General features: G+C 39.1%; 1 protein-coding gene across 1 annotated transcript in view; it reads left to right on the top strand.

The window, feature by feature from the left end:
* The window catches only part of CNTNAP5 (contactin associated protein family member 5), a 795339-nt gene that overhangs the window by 651699 nt on the left and 124601 nt on the right, over nucleotides 1–19039 (top strand). Inside the window, exons 15-16 of the mRNA XM_042954126.1 lie at nucleotides 10103–10230; nucleotides 10410–10580. Of these exons, the coding sequence (XP_042810060.1) occupies nucleotides 10103–10230; nucleotides 10410–10580 (299 nt within the window). The remainder of the gene's footprint in view (nucleotides 1–10102; nucleotides 10231–10409; nucleotides 10581–19039) is intronic.

Genomic DNA, 19039 nt, shown 5'->3' with positions numbered 1-19039 from the left:
GGTAGGTCCTTCATGCATTGACTGCTGAAACAAGGAATGAAATAATGAATCCATGGGGTTTCCTTTCTCCCCATCCTCTCTCCCTGGCCAAATATGTCCTGCACTTACTAGCTATTGTCTGCTGTTTAATTCATTACATTTCCACTTAAAATGTATATCTTGGGGCAACTTGCTTTGGCTTGTTTAAACTATCCCATGACTAGATTTCAGATCGTTTTTAGACAGAATGTGTCATGGTGCATCTATTCTCTCAATAGAAAGCATCACATACTCAAGAAAAGAAGGAACAGCACAAAAATGGGGGAAAAGAACCTATATCCAGAGGGTGATAATTCAAAAGTATATCACATCATTATTTTATAGAATTCTAAATGGAGTGAAATAGTTGATATCTTACCAAAGACAGCATTAGGGATTATTTTCTGTTTGTTTATTTGTTTGTTTTAGTTTAGTGCTGCCACCATCTATCATTTCTTGGGAAAATATTCAATATAAGGAATTTAAGACCTGTTGGTTCTAGAAAACAAAGCTCAGTTATAAAATACTTGTTAGTGTTTTAGACTCAGACTTTTATTACATCAGTTCTCTGTCAGGCTGTACAAATACAGTCTCTAAATTGTCTGTGGAATCGCATTACTTGGGTAATTGCAAAATTGTGAGTATCAGAAATAGAACTCGAAGTCAATATGAAGGTTAAGAGTTTGCATTTATATAGTATATTTTATATAACATTTTGATTCGGATTGTTACTGTATAACAATATATTATAATTATACTGAAAAATGCAGTGGGACTTTGGCTTCTATTTTCATTTGCATACTTATCACTAAGTGTACAGCATTACTCACCTAACAGTAGCTCTTACTCAGATCCAAATTACATGAGCTGCTTACCTCTTTTATCTGCTCTGCAAATTTGCTCACAATTGTCAGTTCTGACTCACCCAATTTAGGTTTCTATATTTAACAAAGCATAAGGGGAATATTTCTCTTGATTTTATTTTAAATTTTAGGAGCTCATTTTCATAAAATAAATCCATTCTATTATGTACTGACTATAAAAACTCAAGTGTTTCAGAAATATTTAAGCAAAAAAGTAGAATCTCCTTCCTCACCACCACTTGGAATCCATACTTGTGCTTTGTATATATAATCTGACACCTAAAGATAATAGTTGGGCACATAAGGTACTTCTACATATAAATATCTTCCTATGTGTATGTCATATTCACTAAATGTGAGATCATATTGGGGTGCTTGGGTGGCTCAGTCAGTTAGGCGTCTGACTTCAGCTCAGGTCATGATCTCGCAGTTCACAAGTTCAAGTCCTGCATGGGGCTCTCTGATGACCGCGCAGAGCCTGGAGCCTGCGTCAGATTCCGTCTCCCTCTCTCTCTGTCCCTCCCCCCACTCAAAAATAAATCAACATAAAACATTAAAAAAATGTGAGATCATATTAAACATATTATTCTGCAGCTCACTTTTCTCACATAAAATATGTCTTGGAGAGCTTTTACTTGGCATCATTAAATAAGCATGAAAACAAGTATATCCTGTCCATTTTAATAGCTGCAAAGTATCCATAGTATGTCTGTATCATAAGTTATTTTACCGTTCCTTTATGATAAACCTTTTCCTTGTCAGTGACTTTTCAGTCTTAGGGGGAAAAACGCTGCAGTGAACATTTTTGAGTCTTGATTTGCAAGACTCTTTGAAAATTATTATTTCTACTGCATAGACCCTTAACTTAAAATTGTCAAATTATCCACTTTTCTATTTTGGTAGGTGTGGCCAAATTGCCAAAGGGACTTAGGATGTTACCCAGACCACAAAGGGGATCAGTTCAGATCTGGACGCCCTGACTCTGGGGGACATGCTCCTCTACCTGAGGAGGAATATGCAGAACTCAGTAGAGGCAAACATGGCCACAGAGAGAGACATAAGATACAACTTCTTTTTGCTCAGAACTTGCTGGACACCTTAGCCAAGTGTGAACAGCTGTGATGGGCCCCAGGTGATAATGAGTTCCTCTCCACTTCCTTCTCTCTGCCTTGGTCATTTCTGCCATGACTGGTATTGCTTCTGAGGTCCATGGGGACCCTCTAGGCTAACTACAGATAAATCCTAGTGTTTTCTGCATTTTTCTCAAACTGTAGAGTCTTCATCATTAAGAACAGGAGGAGGAGGAGAAAAAGAGTAGGAGAGGGAAGGAGGAAGAGAGAAAATAGTTCTATCTCCTTTGTAAATCTGCCTTATAGATTTGCAGTAAAAATAGGATGAACTAATACCCATAATACACCTGGAGCACACAACTGGGGTGCCTGGGTGGTTCAGCCGGTTAAGCAGCCGGCTATTGATTTTGGCTCAGGTTGTGATCTTGTGATTCCGTAAGATTGAGCCCCACACTGAGCTCTGTGCTGACAATGTGGTGCCTGCTTTGGGGTTCTCTGTCTTCCTCTCTCTTTGTCCCTACCCTTTTCACACTCTCTCTCTCTCTCACTCTCTCTCTGTCTCAAAATAAATAAATATACCTTAAAAAAAAGAACACACAATTGTAGCTACCTTTGCTGGCAGCACCCTCATTTTCTGGATATAAAATGTAATTTATCTCTAAGTAACATTTTATTATGTAATGAGATGACCAAATCCTGGATTTGTCATTTAAGTAACTATACAGCCTAAATCATTTAGCCTCTCTGAGCTTCAGGTTCCAATTTTTTTTAAAGGAAAGAAAGAAAAAAAGACAGAAAGAAAGAAAGAAAGAAAAGGGGGAGGGGAGAAGGGAAAGGAAGGGAAGGGAAGCGAAGGGAAGGGAAGGGAAGAGAGAGAGAGAAGAGAAGAGAAGAAGAGAAGAGAAGAGAAGAGAAGAGAAGAGAAGAGAAGAGAAGAGAAGAGAAAAAAGAAGAAGCATATCTCTGGTATCTCTGTTGAGTCCTGGCTGAGTTAGCAGTAACTTCTGCATCTAGCTGATGTGCCATGTATTTATTTCTCAAAAATTTGTTAGTCATCATTTTTATTATTTTCCCTAGTTTTCAGTGTCTTAAATAAATGGGAGGAAGCAATATTAATTTATTGAAGTTAATTTCTAAGAAAAAAATACCTACATCTATGTCATAAAATAAATAGAATTAAGTAGCACACTGGAACACTCATAGGTGAAATGAGGAAAGAACAATGAAGGCCCCTCTCCCCAAAGACAGGGCTGCCCTCTGAAAGTTCACTAGTTAAAATCATCCTGTAATGGATGGGTCTTCCCGCAACAGAAATAAACCAAGAGATTGCTTGTAAATGTGTAACCGAAGAGTTTGTGGGCTCCCAGAACTCCTGTCAAGGTGACCCCCGTGTAATCTCAGGGAATGCAGGGCTGGAAAATGATTGCAAATTAGTAAACTGAAACCTAGTCAATTGAATTGTATCTGGTGTGGAGAAAGCCTGTGTGAACGGAATGGGGATGGTCAGCCGGAGACCCACGAGGACAGCTCAAGGACTCAGGGTCAGTGCTACTATTCCAGCACGGTTCAGAGAAGATGTAGGCTAACTGTGGGAAGGAGCAGTGTCCCCATGCAAAGGAGGGAGACAAGGAGACCAGAGGAGCAAGGTGATGACAGCAAAGGTGTGCTGTTCAAATCCTGGCCTCTCCACTTGAAAATGATGCACCCTAGGAAGTTCGGTCACCTCTGTGAAGCTCCACTTCCTCTCCTGCACAAGGCAGGTGATGATTACAGCATTGTCATAAGGATGTTCTGTGGACTAAATGACAGCATGTGTGAAAATCTACTTTTATGCTCACATGGCCAGGGAAAGGCAAGAGGCAGCTCCCACGTTCACATTCAGTGATAGGAGGCACTCAGCTGAGCCCCAGAGCCAGCAGTAGGTTCTAAGAATAGCAGCCTTAAACTGGAGTAATGCCTCTGACCCCTGGGTCATTTACTTCAGAACTCACCCTCCACGGGGACGCCTGGGTGGCTCAGTCAGTTAAGCGTCCGACTTTGGCTCAGGTCATGATCCCGATGGCTTGTGAGTTCAAGCCTCACGTCAGGCTCTGTGTTGGCAGTATGGAGCCTGCTTGAGATTCTCTCACTCCCTCTCTTTCTGCCCCTCCCCTGCTCGTTCTCTCTCTCTCTCTCTCTCTCTCAAAAATAAATAAACATTAAAAAATTTTTAGAAATAACACTCTGTAAAAGGTAATTGTGGTTTTAATAAGAATTTTATTGTACACTCAACCCTGTTAAATATTTTGGAAGTTGGACCATACCTCTAAGAGACAGAGACCTCTTATCATAACCAACCAACTTTTAAATAAGAGTATGAATCATGGTTCACATTGCTGAGTATGTTTCTGGGAGTCTTATGGTGGAGAATGAGAGCAAAAAGACAGTAGTGAGCTTGACACCAGAAAGCCAATGTAGGTAACCATCACCAAGGCCTGGGCGAAGACCCATGAGCTCCCTCTAAATAAAACTGAGGCCTGGAGGGTGAGGATAAGGCAGTTGGATGGAGAGACATAAAGCAGGTGAGCTTGGTGGAAGTGGTTGATGAAGAATGAGGCAGGAGTGAGACAAAGAGAGAAGACCTGTGTGTGTATGGCCTCAGTCACTGGGAGAACGGGGCCGTGTCCTTCACAGGACTGAGTAACACAGACAAGTAGAGGAACAGATCCCTGGAGCAGCGACAAGTGGAGGGGGCTGGGGCATATTCGTTAGAGATGACAATTGACATCCAAGGAAGGTGTTCGGTAGGCAGCTGAAAGACTATGTGTTCATTGTGTCTGTGACGGGAAGGAAGGCAACGCTGTGAAATGCTGCCACAGAGTGGAATGAGTTAGGGGCTGACATATTCATGGAAGTTAGCAATTTAGTGAGTGGGGCTGCCATGGCATGAAAGGAGAGAAGGCTGGTTGGGGGAGAAGAGGGCCAGGAGATAAAGAGGGAGAATGCAGACAGTTCTGTGAAGAACTTTCCTGGCACTAGTGAATGCTACTTCTGTTCATATCCAGAGCAGATCAGTCAAACCAGGCCTCCAAAAATCTCCATCTGTGGTAGTGTTTTCTTAATTAATTTTATACTCATAAAATCTTGAGGGTCATGAAAATTTCCTAATAATAAGGTAATATTGGGTGGACTTTGGCTGTATTCATAATACCCAGTCCTGGTTTTGTTTTCTCCCATCTATTTGAGAAGAGCACTCTGGTTTCAAGTTTCTAGAATGTTTTAGAACAACTATAGTTTCTGACATGTTTAAATATTTGCAAAATTGTCTTGTTTTGCCCCTCATGTTTCTTATGCTGGGAATGGAAAACAAGCCTCCAGACATGTTCTGGTCAGCATAGGGAACAGGGGAATAGATATGGCCTCCTGGTGTGGACTTGCATATGTGGCCACAGTCGATGCTTGCATTTGCTTTTTTGACAACCAAGTGAGAGCCAACCTTCAGTCTAATCCCCTATGTCATTTTTATTAGGAAGTCCTAAGAACGAAGACCAAAGGGAAATAATTGCCTTAACCAAAGTTAGGATGGAATTACTGTCAAGCATCAATACAGTTCTTCAGACTTGCAAACTTGCTCATGGGCATTTAGTTGGCCATTCTTCCCACCCAGCCATGGAAGGTGAAGGGCATTATGTCACCAGCTCAAGGGAAGGGTGTGCTGAGGGTCTTGAGACTGATGCACTCAGATTCACGCACAAGGGCTTCAAAGTTAGCTGGGGCCTTAAGGTTTTGCATAATTTTCTAGATTTTTCTACCTTATGCATAATGATATTTATTTATTTATTTATTTATTTATTTATTATTTATTTATTTTACTTTGGAGTGACTGAAAGCAATAAGAATGTAAAAAGGAAACAAAAATCTCTCTTGATAGGTTGAGTTACCCAAATGACTCTACTAAAAGCAGCTTACCGAGCAGAAGTGAACTAAAATTGGCTGATGAAAAAATAAATGACAGCATGTGACTTTTCACCATATTTTACCCGTGATTCACTAAAGAAATCAGTGGCCCCTTTTTGCCTCTGCAATTCTGAATTTGGTAAAATCCCAAGATGCAGATAATAAAAGGAAGGGGAGACCACATTTCCTCTTACATGTCCTTTCATTGACCCTTGTGTGTTTCCTGAGGACCACATGTCTGTCCCTTGTACCCTTGCAGCCTCCAGAAGCTGGAGTCACTGACTGCCTTCTGCTCATTCATGCCAACCGTGAAGCTCCCTTTGTTATTTTTCTTTAAAAAATTCTTTTTATTTCACTTTTTTAAAATTTCAAAGCTTACAGGGAATTCTAATAATTATTGAATCTCCACCTTGTGTTAGTGTGTGGTTTTATATACGTTATCTCCTTCCATTTATATAGTATCAAATTGATATTATTAAAAAAAACAAATTGATATTATTATCCCCATTTTAGAGGTAAGGAAACTGAGGCCCAGGGTGACCTCACTGACATTTTATAACTAGTGTCTTGAGACACATGGATTCAACCCATAACTGTCTGGTCAAAATGGCAGTGCTTTTCCACTACAACACAATGGCTTCTGCACTTATAAAGTACTTAAGTGCCCTGTACCCTTAGGAATAGGCTCGCCTATTGTTCCAAAGGAAGACAAAGTCTATAAAATGTGTGCCCTTAAGAAGGTAAGTTCAAACAAAAGAGAAAGGAAAACAAGTCAATGTGTGGAAAGAAATGTATAGCTCTAGACTCCCTACTTATCACTAGGCACCACCCTAATTTGTATCACTGGGTATCATCATATGGTTAAAATCCACCACCAAAGCCCCCAGGTATCCTACCCATTGATGCTTTGAAATCATGCCTATCACTCACAAATTGAATTAAATCCACTTTTCTTCTCCCTGTGACATTAGGAGCATGACTAAATACGCAAAATATTGTTGATACCTAGATTGTTCATAGACTGCACACAACCCTCACCTGCATTTTATTGGCCAGTGCAGTGTTGGCTCCCACCATATCCTTCCTTCCTTCCTCCCTCCCAATCACTTTCTTCCTTTCTTCCTTTCTTTCTTTCTTTCTTTCTCTTTCTTTTTCTTTCTTTCCTTTCTTTTTCTTTCTTTCTTTCTTTCTTTCTTTCTTTCTTTCTTTCTTTCTTTCTTTCTTTCTTATAGAATTTTAAATCCTTTGTCAAGGTTTGAAAATTGAGAAGTTTTACATTAATATTCCAGTCTGACCCACTTGTTTTACATTCATGAATATCATTATTACTTGTTACTAATGGATCCACTGTCTCCTTTAGCCAGAACAACTGTTTTCGACCAGTTTTCCTCCCTCTCTCTCGAATGTATGTATCAGGTTCCATTTATTATCTAACACAAAACTGGCTTCACTCATTTTTATTACTTATTTGGCCCTTGTAGGGAATTACTCATTTGGCCCCTGTGTCTATCATAATTCAACAACTTTGGAAAGCAACTTCCTTTTTTTTTTTTTTTTTTAGTTGTCAGATTTAAAAAAAAACCATTTTTGGTATTGTGTCTTGCATCATCAAACTTTTTTCTCTGTTATTTGGAAGAGATTTTTATCCTTAGAGTGCTATTTGTATATTACAGCACTTTAACCCAGGACATCAAATTGAGGCAGACAAGGTGTCAAGTGTGTAAGGGAGGCAGTAGTTAGCATTGATGGACAGGCTTCAGAATCAAACATTTTCACCCTGAAAATGAAAGTGGAGAGAAAATCCTAAAACAAAATGGTTTCTTCAGGGTTGCATATGTGTTTGTCTGTATTCTACTTTGACTATGTGGAATTTGCTTTGAATTCTCTGTTTGAAAAGATATTGGAGTATGAAGACTAAAATTTTATTCTGTGTCTTTGTAACATTCATAGAAATCCTTTGAAACATAAACTAAAGTCTTATGCCCGGCCCTTTGAATGGCCTCTAAATATGGTACTCAAATAGTAGAAAATGGATTAGTGCATTTCTTTACCTTTTTGGCTACTTGACCTGAAGGGTATGTGTGCAGGTGAATATTTCATTTATTTATAACCAAGATGGATTGGTAGGTTTTTCTCCAAATCTCGTGAGTTGGATGCCAAAACTTAACATTTAATTTTCTGTAGTGTTTTGTATAGTAGGCGATATTCAATACAGAATCATAGCTGGAGGTGTGAAAAAATGGATTGACTTGTCTGAGGCTGCAGAGGGTTCAGGGACAAAGATAAGAACTAAAATGAGTATTACCACCACCATTTCTGAACAGTTACCATAGCTCAGGCACCATGCTAAGTGACTATATGATCTCATTTAATTTGTTCAATAACTCTGTGGTATAGACTTTATCTCCATGTTAAAATTGAGGACTGCATGGAATCTCAGAAATAAAATGATTTGCCCAAGTTAAAACAGCTAGGAACTGGGGACTTGGGGTTCCAGAACCAATCTGTGTGCTTCTAAAACTATGTCCTTGAAGCATTACATCACATTACTGCTGCCAGGCTTCCCAGTTAAGAATTTGGGATACTGTTTTCTTGGTCTCTAAACTCAGAGATGTACATTCTATATAATGCTAATGAAATATAACATTGGTTTTGAGTGTGTTTTGAGTGTTTTGTTGACTTCTTTGTGACTACAGAGAGACAACCAGTATGAATCTGCTTCTTTGTGTTGTTGTTACTTTGCCTTGAATGTTGGTGCGTGGTGCTGGGTCTCCCAATTCCCAGGCACAGGCAAGATGATCCATCCAGTGCTTAACTGAGGTTGTATAGGTGGAGGGTCCAGCCCACTCTGTGGGGTTCTCAGACTGCCCCCATAGGATTGAGTTTGGCTTGCCATTTAAAGTTGGTAGCATGCCTGATGGATGAAGCATGGTCATGAAAAATGCCCCATCATCTTTTCTAGCAGGGAACCTGATGCTCAGATCAGTAAAATGGAACAAGACCATAACGCAGAGTTTGCCTTGCACGCTTAAAAAGGTTATTGAAGAATGTTGGTTACTATCTCAAGACTCGCTGTGGTATAAAACATTTTGTATTTTTTTTGCCCCCTGTGTTTCAGAAATTTCAGTCTTTTGTTAGTCATGAGTTTCAAATTATCATGTCAGGATGAAATACACAATATACAGGCATCTTCAAAGTCTTAAAATATATGTGTATACATATATGTTAAATTTACACCAGGCTATTTATGGCACGCTTGTTAAATTTAGATGCAGGGTAGATACCGAGCATGTGACTGAGCCTCTGCCCCTTGTGTCCTGTGAACTTAGGCAAGTTATCTGATGTCTCTGAGCCTCAGTTTCCTCATCTGTGAGGGAAAATATTGGTACCCACTGCATAAGGGTGCTGTCTGGGAAAAAAATATCCGCTGGTATGTTTCTGGCTCCAAATATTCATTCAATGCGTTTCTTACCTACACTTTTATTCTCTCAGTTATTAAATGGTTTGTCCTTACCATGAGTCAAAAAACACACCTTTAAAAAAGGGAAAAACAATAGCTTCATCCATTTATTTTTAACTTTTTTTTTTTTTTGCCACAGGGTGACTAGTTAGTTCTCCAGCTGCATAATTAACAAAGACAAAGCCCAAGCCCTTAACTACCAACATCTTTAAAACATAGAGCACAATGAAAAGCAATAAACCAGTAACTCTAGAGACTTGTTTTTACCTAGAGTTAAAAAGGTGATAAGAAACATCCCAAGCTGATCAGAATCTGGAGGCAGGAGGCTGAAACAAGTCCTTGGAGTGATTTCAAGTGGGATTTGTGGCCCCTATTTCAAGTCAGTTACTGAGCTACCCAATCTCTTTGTGGCAAGAGAGCTGATGTTTGATGTTACATCAGCACTGCATCGGGCAGGTGGGGTGCTGTTAGCTACAGCAAGCCACAGCAAGCTCTGTAAATTACCTGTGTTTCTGGAAAGACTTAGGGAAAATGTAAATGCCACTGGTTTTTGGAAGCTGGCCAAGGATTTTGTAATTAGCATTCCAGTCTTTTGCATATGCTTATGAGATGAAGAGCCTTCTGTCTCCCCCATCCCTGCCCCCACCCTGCTGCTACAACCACCCAAATCACCTCTGAAAAGAAGAGTCTTGGAAAAAGAGTCCCTACATAATCCACATTTTCTCCTCTTTTTTTCTTAAATTTATGTTTTGCAGGACAAATGATACTGGCTTTCTTTCCTTCAAAGACCACTTGCCTGTCACTCAGATAGTTATCACTGATACCAACAGATCAAACTCAGAAGCTGCTTGGAGAATTGGTCCCTTGCGTTGCTATGGTGACCGTGAGTACTAAATGGAAAGAAGCTTTCTCTCTTCATTACATAAGCACAAGATGTTTTTATTCCCTTATCCCTTTTCCCTGCAGTGTCCCTCAGTCTTGAAAATTATTCACATGCCCATTGCTTTTCTCTATCCCATTCCAAAACAATGAATCACGCTTAAGGATTTTTTTCATTTGCAGGGCACTTCTGGAATGCGGTATCATTTTACACAGAAGCCTCTTACCTCCACTTTCCCACCTTCCATGCGGAGTTCAGTGCTGATATTTCCTTCTTTTTCAAAACCACGGCTTTATCGGGAGTTTTCCTAGAAAACCTTGGCATTAAAGACTTCATCCGACTTGAAATAAGCTGTAAGTGCCCTCATTTATGAATTTAATGTAATGCCAACAGAAGTTCATGTGTTATCTTCACCACTAACCACTGGTATATGTGGATACTATCAGATTAATAACTCTGGACATTTGTAAAAATAGCCATGATAATTTCTGGTTCCTTCTAATGCTCTTTGTTTCATTATTACCTATCGGTATTTAGTTGTTCTCTCTTCAAAATAGGGCATTCTTTGGGGCGCCTGGGTGGCTCAGTCGGTTAAGCGTCCTACTTCCACTCAGGTCACGGTCTCGGGATTCACCAAGTTCAAGCCCCACCCCTGGCTTTGTGCTGACAGCTCAGAGTCTGGAGCCTGCTTTGGATTCTGTGTCTCCCTCTCTCTCTACCCCTTGCCCACTCACACTCTGCCTCTCTCTCTCTCTCTCTCTCTCTCTCTCTCAAAAATAAATAAACATTAAAAATTTTTCAAAATAGGGTCGTCCTCAAATTTCCATAGGTACCTATTACAGTGTCCTTTATCTGTCCAGGGGTACTTCTTACCTTTGACTTTAACCTTCCACACCCCAAAACTTTTTCAATACAATTTCCATGGGAAGCTGAATGTGTTCTTATTGTGCATTCTATTCACATTTGGGGTCTACTTTTTTTTACTGTACTTTTGCTCTGAAAGTGATTTCCTGATTTATTTCCCACCATTAGGAGTGTGTGACTATCCAATCAGAATCCCCATTGTTTCTCTACCACTTGTACCTCCTAAATTTTACCCCAGGACGTGGCTCATTTTCTAACATCCCATCTCCTATATACAAGATGTATTCATTAATGATCATAAAGATAAATGAAAACTAATAGAAATGCAAATGGCAAAATGTGCCAATATTGAACTCCTGTATGTTATCATGCCAATCAAAATTTCCAATACCAAAAAGAAAAGACAATGTAGTACATGAAAATTTTCTAATTTTAAAGTAAAAAGGGGGAAAACATCCCTGTGTATTGCTTTGTTCCGGTAATAGTCATATTCAAATGTCTGTTCATTTGACTTTATTTCTGCAAATTTGTGGATGACTTCATCAAAACTGGTTATCTTTACATGTGCATGTTCAAAACAGTATAATCAGATTTGTCCATCTATCTTCTCTTATACTGATCAAAGGATACTTTTACTAATTTTAAATGAAAAAAAAAATTTTTTTCTCATCAAGCAACAGACATGTAAATTTTAGGAAAGGTTTTAAACATAAAGATAAGCTTCATAGAGGGGCACCTCTGTCGCTTAGTTGGCTGGGCGTCTGACTCTTGGTTTCGGCTTAGGTCATGATCTCATGGTTCGTGGTTTCCAGCCCCGCGTCGGGCTCAGCGCTGTAGGTGCGGAACCTACTTGGGATTCTCTCTCTCTCTCTCTCTCTCCCTCTCCCTCTGCCCTTCCCCCACTCTCACTCTCCCCCTCTCTCTGAAAATAAACTTAAAAAAATTAAGTTTGGTAGATATTCAAAAAATATTTTATTTACCATAAATTCCAGGAATTGCAATTCTTTCTACGTGTTTTCTTCAGAATCAATTCTAACAGCTTTTAGATATCTCTGCAATCATTAAAAAAATCCACTAAAAATTTTGCCTGGAAAATCCATCACAGATCACTATTCTATTTGGTAAAATCTCATAGAGTTCCTAAAGGTTTGTTGTTGCTCAAGCTCTCCTGGGTGCAGTTTGTGTCCACCAAGGCCTGTGATAATGTGTATTTGTGTCTTCTAACAGTAGTTTTGAGTTAAACAATGATAGCACGATAATTATAAAAATGAGAAATGAGAAGCTGAATTCTTACTTTTAAAACTAAGCACATGTGTTTAAGGCTGCATGTTCAGGAGCCAAAGGTATATCTGGAGTTCTCTGCATTAACTTCCCTCTTGAATATAATATTTATTAAGTGGTAAGTAATAAAATGTGCTATTTGAAGCTTACATATACATTATTAAAAATTAATACTAACATCAGCATTTGTTAGAACTTGGACCAAGAAAAGGTTTTTTTTTGGAGGAGGAATGTTTTTTTTTTTTTTTTTTTTTTTTTTTTTTTTTGCCTGAGATTGTTTAGAATTGCTGCTTTTGCTTGCTTTAGCTGGTTTTCCAATTTTCTATACTCAGTGACTGCCCCCCCACCCAACTTACTTCTTCTAAAAGAATGGACTGTTCCCATCATCTTGCTCTTGTTATGCCCATGACTGTAACTTGCACTTGTCATTAGATGCCTCATTTTGCTGTGTCTGAATTTATTTTAATGTTTATTTATTTTTGAGAGAGAGAGAGAGAGAGAGCACAAGTGGGGGAGGGGCAGAGAGAGAGGGAGACACAGAATCTGATGCAGACTCCAGGCTCTGAGCTGTCAGCACAAAGCCCCACATGGGGCTCAAACTCACGAACCGCAAGATCATAACCTGAGCTGAAGTTGGACATTTAACCGACTGAGCCACCCAGGCGCCCCTCATTTATCTGTGTCTAAATGGATGCTTTCTGTATTTGATTAAGGCAACTGACCCATATTCGAATAATGATCTGACTGCATGAAATACCCTTGAAAGTAATGTCTTAGCAACAGAAGCTTGGAAATTTGAGAGCTTTAGGAAAAGAGCACAAGCGCTAGCTGGAGGAGATGACTGAGGTGTTTGCACCAGTCCTTTCAAATCACCAAGCAGCTAAGTGTTTCTTTTGCAGCTATAGCACAATACGTACAAGAAAAGAGATCTTCTTAATTGGTAGTTTTAACCTCCTTTTACTCCAACAATTTAGACTATTAATGGGAGGAAGCTCTTGTGGCTTTAATGTGAAAGAAGATCTCTCATATCTAACTTGGCCAGGCTCTGAAAATGTGGAGTTGAGTGCCAACCATTGCATAATATGGATATAATAACCTCAATGTAAATTTAATAAAAATCAGACCCCGAGGCCTTTTGATTCATTAAAGCAGCAGCAAATGTCATGGCATATTATCACAAGGTAATGAGCAATGATTTAGTGTTAATTACATTTCAGTGTCCAATTTGTTTGTACTTTCTGGTACTGTATTTTGTCCTTTTGGTTGTATAGAAATGTTGAAATGCAGGTGGTATTAAATTTTGTGAAAATTTTAAAATCTATTGACACGATTGTTTGCTGTACACTTTTTCACCAGGTTGAAGAGCATATATGTTTTGGAAACAAGATTTTCTATAAAAATTTTAAAGTACAAGACTTCATGATTTTCAGAATATTTCATTTTATTTTATTGTTATTATTTAAAAGGAAAAAATTGGGGGCGCCTGGGTGGCTCTGTTGGTTAAGCATCTAACTTCAGCTCAGGTCATGATTTCACAGTCCGTGAGTTCAAGCCCCGCGTTGGGCTCTGTGCTGACAGCTCAGAGCCTGGAGCCTGTTTCGGATTCTGTGTGTGTGTCTCTCTCTCTGTCCCTCCCCCGTTCATGCTCTGTCTCTCTCACTCTTAAAAATGAATAAATGTTAAAAAAAAATTTTAAATGAAAAAAATTGAAAGGAATCTTGCATTTCTTATTAATAGCTACACTCATCCTATACCTTTTCTGCAGATAGAATGTTCACCCTAAGGGGTTCATGACAAGATACTTCTACAGATCAGCTACTTATAAAGGAAATGGTCTTTAAACACATGAAGTGGCTCAGAATAGATTTCTCTTCCATCCCCAAGGAGTGTTCCTCTATAACTATCTGAACAGAAGCTTCCAAAGTTGATAAATCCATGTTGTTCGACAGGGAACAAGAAATGTCTGTGAAATTTTCAATCCATTTCTCTCTGGGGCACTTCCAGCTAACACCTGGGAATTTTGTAGTGTTGACATTAGTCCGTATTCTAAAAGAAGCAAGACATTTTACAATGTCCTCAAGTCTTATTAGTGCATCTATTTCAAATGAGACTAAGAAAAAAAAAAAATCAGCTGTTTTGGCCATTATCTCACAATGGCTGTGCCCGTGGAAATCAATATTTTGGAGTAGGTGAGGAAGAGCAGAAATGGCTGTTGAGAGTCGAGGAGGCCATATTGCTTGGAACCCCATGTGGATTCAAACTGCCATTACTCTGTTTAATTGTGAGCATGTCTGTCACCCCTTTAGGGGTTACTTGTGCAAAATGTGGTTTATGACACCCATATGCGAATCAGACATATTTGGCTGCTATTAAAAGAAAACTCAGGGGCGCCTGGGTGGTTCAGTTGGTTAAGCATCAGACTCTTGATCTCAGCTCGGGTCGTGATCTCACGGTTTGTGAGTTCAAGTCCCATGCCAGGCTCTGTGTTGAAGGTGCAGAGCCTGCTTGGGATTCTGTTTCTCCCTCTCTCTGCACCTCCCCCATTCATGTTCTCTCTCTCAAAATAAATAAATAAACTTAAAAAAAAAAAGAAAAAGAAAAAAGAAAACTTGATCTGAACTGGCAGATACAAGGATGGGAATTCCCTGGTACTGAAACATGCGACTAAGTCCAGAATTGGTGGGGCACTATATTTCTGGTTGGATTCATCAGTTTAATAATGCTATCTGCGGTTTAATTTATTTCTCTTCTTGCACTGACTTGTGAATATCTCCCTCAGTCTAAAGCTACTGCACCCTCACAGGAGGGCTACATTTCAACTGGTGGGAAATCACTTCTTTGCCAGCTATCCACACAATCCTGCTGATAGGCAACTCACTTGACCCCCTATGACCAATGCCTCTGGCCATGAAAGTAAAGATTGCTGAGTGGTTTTTCTAGGGCCCACCTTTACACCTGGAAGGGGGACTAGCTTTCCCTAAAGACTATAAAGGAGGAAAAATAATTTCCTTCTTAACTTTTCAGTTCTTGGTTGAGACCCCTGTAATAAAAGAGTGACAAGAGAAAATAAATGAAAGTTTATTGACAAGCACACATCGTGTGTTCATGGGAGTTGTATAGAGAAAAATGAGTAAATCAAAGCTGTAGCTTAGAACTGCAGCTTACTGGGGTGCCTGAGGGGCTCAGTCATTTAAGCTTCCAACTCTTGATTTCAGTTCAAGTCATGATCTTGCAGTTTCATGAGTTCAAGCCCTGCATTTGGCTCTACACTAGCAGTGCAGAGTTGCTTGGGATTCTCTCTCCCTCTCTCTCTGTCCCTGCCCCCACTTGCACCGTCTCTGTCTCTCTCATATAAATAAATAAAATCAAAAAATTATAGAAAAAAAGAACTACCTTATTATATAGCATGTTCAACAGGGAATAATAAATTTATGGAGAGATAATCAGACAAAAGAAGGCAGTTTTAGGTTTCGAACAGCAGAGATTAAGACTAGTTAGTAAAGTTTGTTATGCAGAGATGTTTGGTAGGCTGATAGAGTCTACAGTTGTCTCCAAGCAATTAACTTTTCTCCTGGTAGAGAGGAAAGGAAGGACATCTTTGTCAATTTATGACCTGCCTTACGTACACAGGAGGAGAGCAAGGAGTTTTTCCTTGTCTCTGCTTCTTCTCAGTTGCCTTCACTCAAAATCAACCTGATTTTAAAGTAGCATATTTTGGGGTGGCGTATTCTGCTGGCCTTCAAGCCCATGGAAAAAGTGAGTGAGATATACATATTTTATATATGTTATCTGTATGGAAATCTATCTATCTATCTATCTATCTATCTATCTATCTATATATATGTATATATAATATATGTGTGTGTGTATATATATATATATATGGAGATATATATGTGATATATGTGGATAAAATATGTATACATGACATACATCCATATAGATATGTAATATATGTGTGTGTGTGTGTGTGTGTGTGTGTATATATATATATATATATGTATGCATATCAGGGGGGAAGAGAGAAAGAGACTTGAGTTGTGATGTTTAGTGGTATCATATCAAGAATATTACCAAAGAGATTACCAAATAGGATGAGAATTTGAAGATGGAATCCTCAGATCTTCAGAGAATGGTAAAATTAATATTAATAGTAATTAGATTTATACATTTATATGATATAATATAATATAATATAATATAATATAATCAGACTAAATTATTGAGTGTCTTCTCTGAATAGACACTGTACTAAAAATTTTACATTTATTACTTATTTTGCTCTCAAACACTCCTGTTGATGATCAAGATACTGCGCTATGATTTTCATTGTTCAACTCTTACTCCAATATGCAGATGAGGAAGGTGACCCTGGTTAGTAACCCGAGTCACACTGCTGCTAAGAGTCAGAATCCAGAGTCAATGTACCTCTCTGTTCCTTATTCTGCTTTGCAACACTTCCTCAATGCCCAAGAATGTTAAGACTCCAGAGAAAATAGAATTTTCTTTGTGATTTGAGACAGAAGACATTCAGGAATTCCTTGAAATTTTATGCAAAGGGTATGTGGTGTTTTCCTAGTGTTTCCATCAGATCATGTCTCCAAAAATGTTTAATGATATTTCATCTAGTTCATGTTTTTCATTTTATCAATGTATGCGTGGAAGGTCAGAGAAGTGACTTCTTCTTTGTCCATAAATGGTCCCTGGGATCTCTCTCATGCCCCACATGGGGTGGGAGCTGAGTACACCAACATGGGGTTCAAGGAAGGAAGAACTTTATACAGGAGACTCTCGTTAAAAGTTTTCTTCTCATCTTCTAGAAATACTAGGTAGATACTCTCTTGCACTTATGCACTTTCCTCCACTTAACATGTCCCTTCTTTGATTCTCTCTCTCTTCCTCTCTGTCTCTCTCTGCCCCTCCCCCACTCATGCATGAACTCTTTCTCTCTCTCAAAATAAATAAATAAAAATTAAAATAAAAAGAAAGTACTTTGTGAGCTCATCGGATTTCATTCATCTGTACATTCTCAAGGCCTAGCACAAGGCCTGACTTAGTAAAAACTCATTGAATGCTGAGTGCTACTTTGGCTTTGTCTTCAACCAAAAGGTGAGCAAATGATGAGGGAAGATATTGGTGAGACAGGAAGGAGAAGGGAAGTCCAGGGGGTAAATTCATGCGGGAGATAAGGCTGACACAGGGCTTCTGATTTTCCCGTCTAGGACCATCGGGTGACGTCCATCCTTCCAGCAAATAAGAGCAGGCTTACGTTTGCTTCTGGTGCCCTCCTCAGAGTCACTAGTCAGTGTTGGAAGTATCACTCATTTACTTAGATTATTCTTGTTCAGATGTATCCAGGCACTTATGTTATATATTCTAGGTTTTGACCCCTCCTCCCCCCACTGAATAGGTTTGGAAGACAAATATATATATTTTTTTCCATAGGAAGAGTAGGTTAAAAAATGAACTCCAGGGACGCATCATCTGGATTTAATTCTTGACTCTGCCCCATCTGGGTTAGGACAACTTGTCAGCTCAGTTCCCTCGGGGGTAATATGTTACCTGTCTCATAAGACTAGAGTGAGGCTTAAAATATTAAGGAGTTCATTCATGGAAAATGCTTAGCAGAGTGTCTGGCTCATGGTAAGCACTCAATAAACAATTAGCTGTGATTATCGCATTACTGATCCCCCCCCACCCCGACCCCAGTTCTAGGGGGAATGGGTGAACAAAGTAGGTCCTAAATACTGACCTAAATAAAATTAAATAATAATAATTTTTAAAAATTCCAAGGAAGTTAATACCTGGGTATAAACCAAAAAAAAAAAAAAAAAAAAAAAGATAAAAAGAAACTTACAAAACTGCATTGAATATATATGGTGTAACATTTTAATGAATGAACCTTTAGTTGGATGAGAGCTCCCTATATACAAGCCCTGGTGGTAGGTGTCCAATAAACCAAGTGTTCATCTACAGTTTGTGGACTAGTTGGGGAGACAGACCATAAACAGATCATTATACAACAGAAGGACAAATGTTGGAGCAGGGATAAGCCCAGACAGGAAGCCTAACAAGGAAGGGGGGGGTCACGGGGTGACGGCAGACACAGCAGTAGAACAAGAGCTCTGCAAAGATGTGCTGTCCACGTAGAACTTAATATCCACAAGACCAGCTTTGCAGGAAGGCTTTTAGAAAAATCTTTAACATTTTTCCTCTCCAATTCTCACCAATCTTTACCTGTTTTCTGTAAAGAGAAATAAATTGAGGACCCAGTTATCTCTCAGTTAGTGTTTATTTGATCTCAAGATATACAGGGCTGTGAGGTAGTATCTGCGGCCTGAATAAGAAACAGGAAATGGCTCAAAAGGCCAACTTCACTCTTACTTAATCTTTTAATTGCTGAACCCAATTTGTTCTCTTCAATTCTGTCTACTTTAAGGCATGGGTTTATGAGCCGAGGCATTTAGCTGAGTTGTTGAGCCACGCCACTGCTATAATTGCCATAGCTATCACTTCGAGTATGTCTCGTGTGCCATGCGAGGTCCTATGAACTTCGTCAAGGTTAATTCGTAAACAACCTGACAATGAGGTACTGTTTTTATTCCCATTTTTCAAATGGGAAAATTGAGGTGTGACAAGATCGAAAACGTGCCTTAAGTCATGGTGG

This window comes from Panthera leo, chromosome C1 (assembly GCF_018350215.1).
Source record: "Panthera leo isolate Ple1 chromosome C1, P.leo_Ple1_pat1.1, whole genome shotgun sequence".
NCBI lineage: Eukaryota > Metazoa > Chordata > Mammalia > Carnivora > Felidae > Panthera > Panthera leo.
This window is presented reverse-complemented; position numbering and strand designations above follow the sequence as displayed.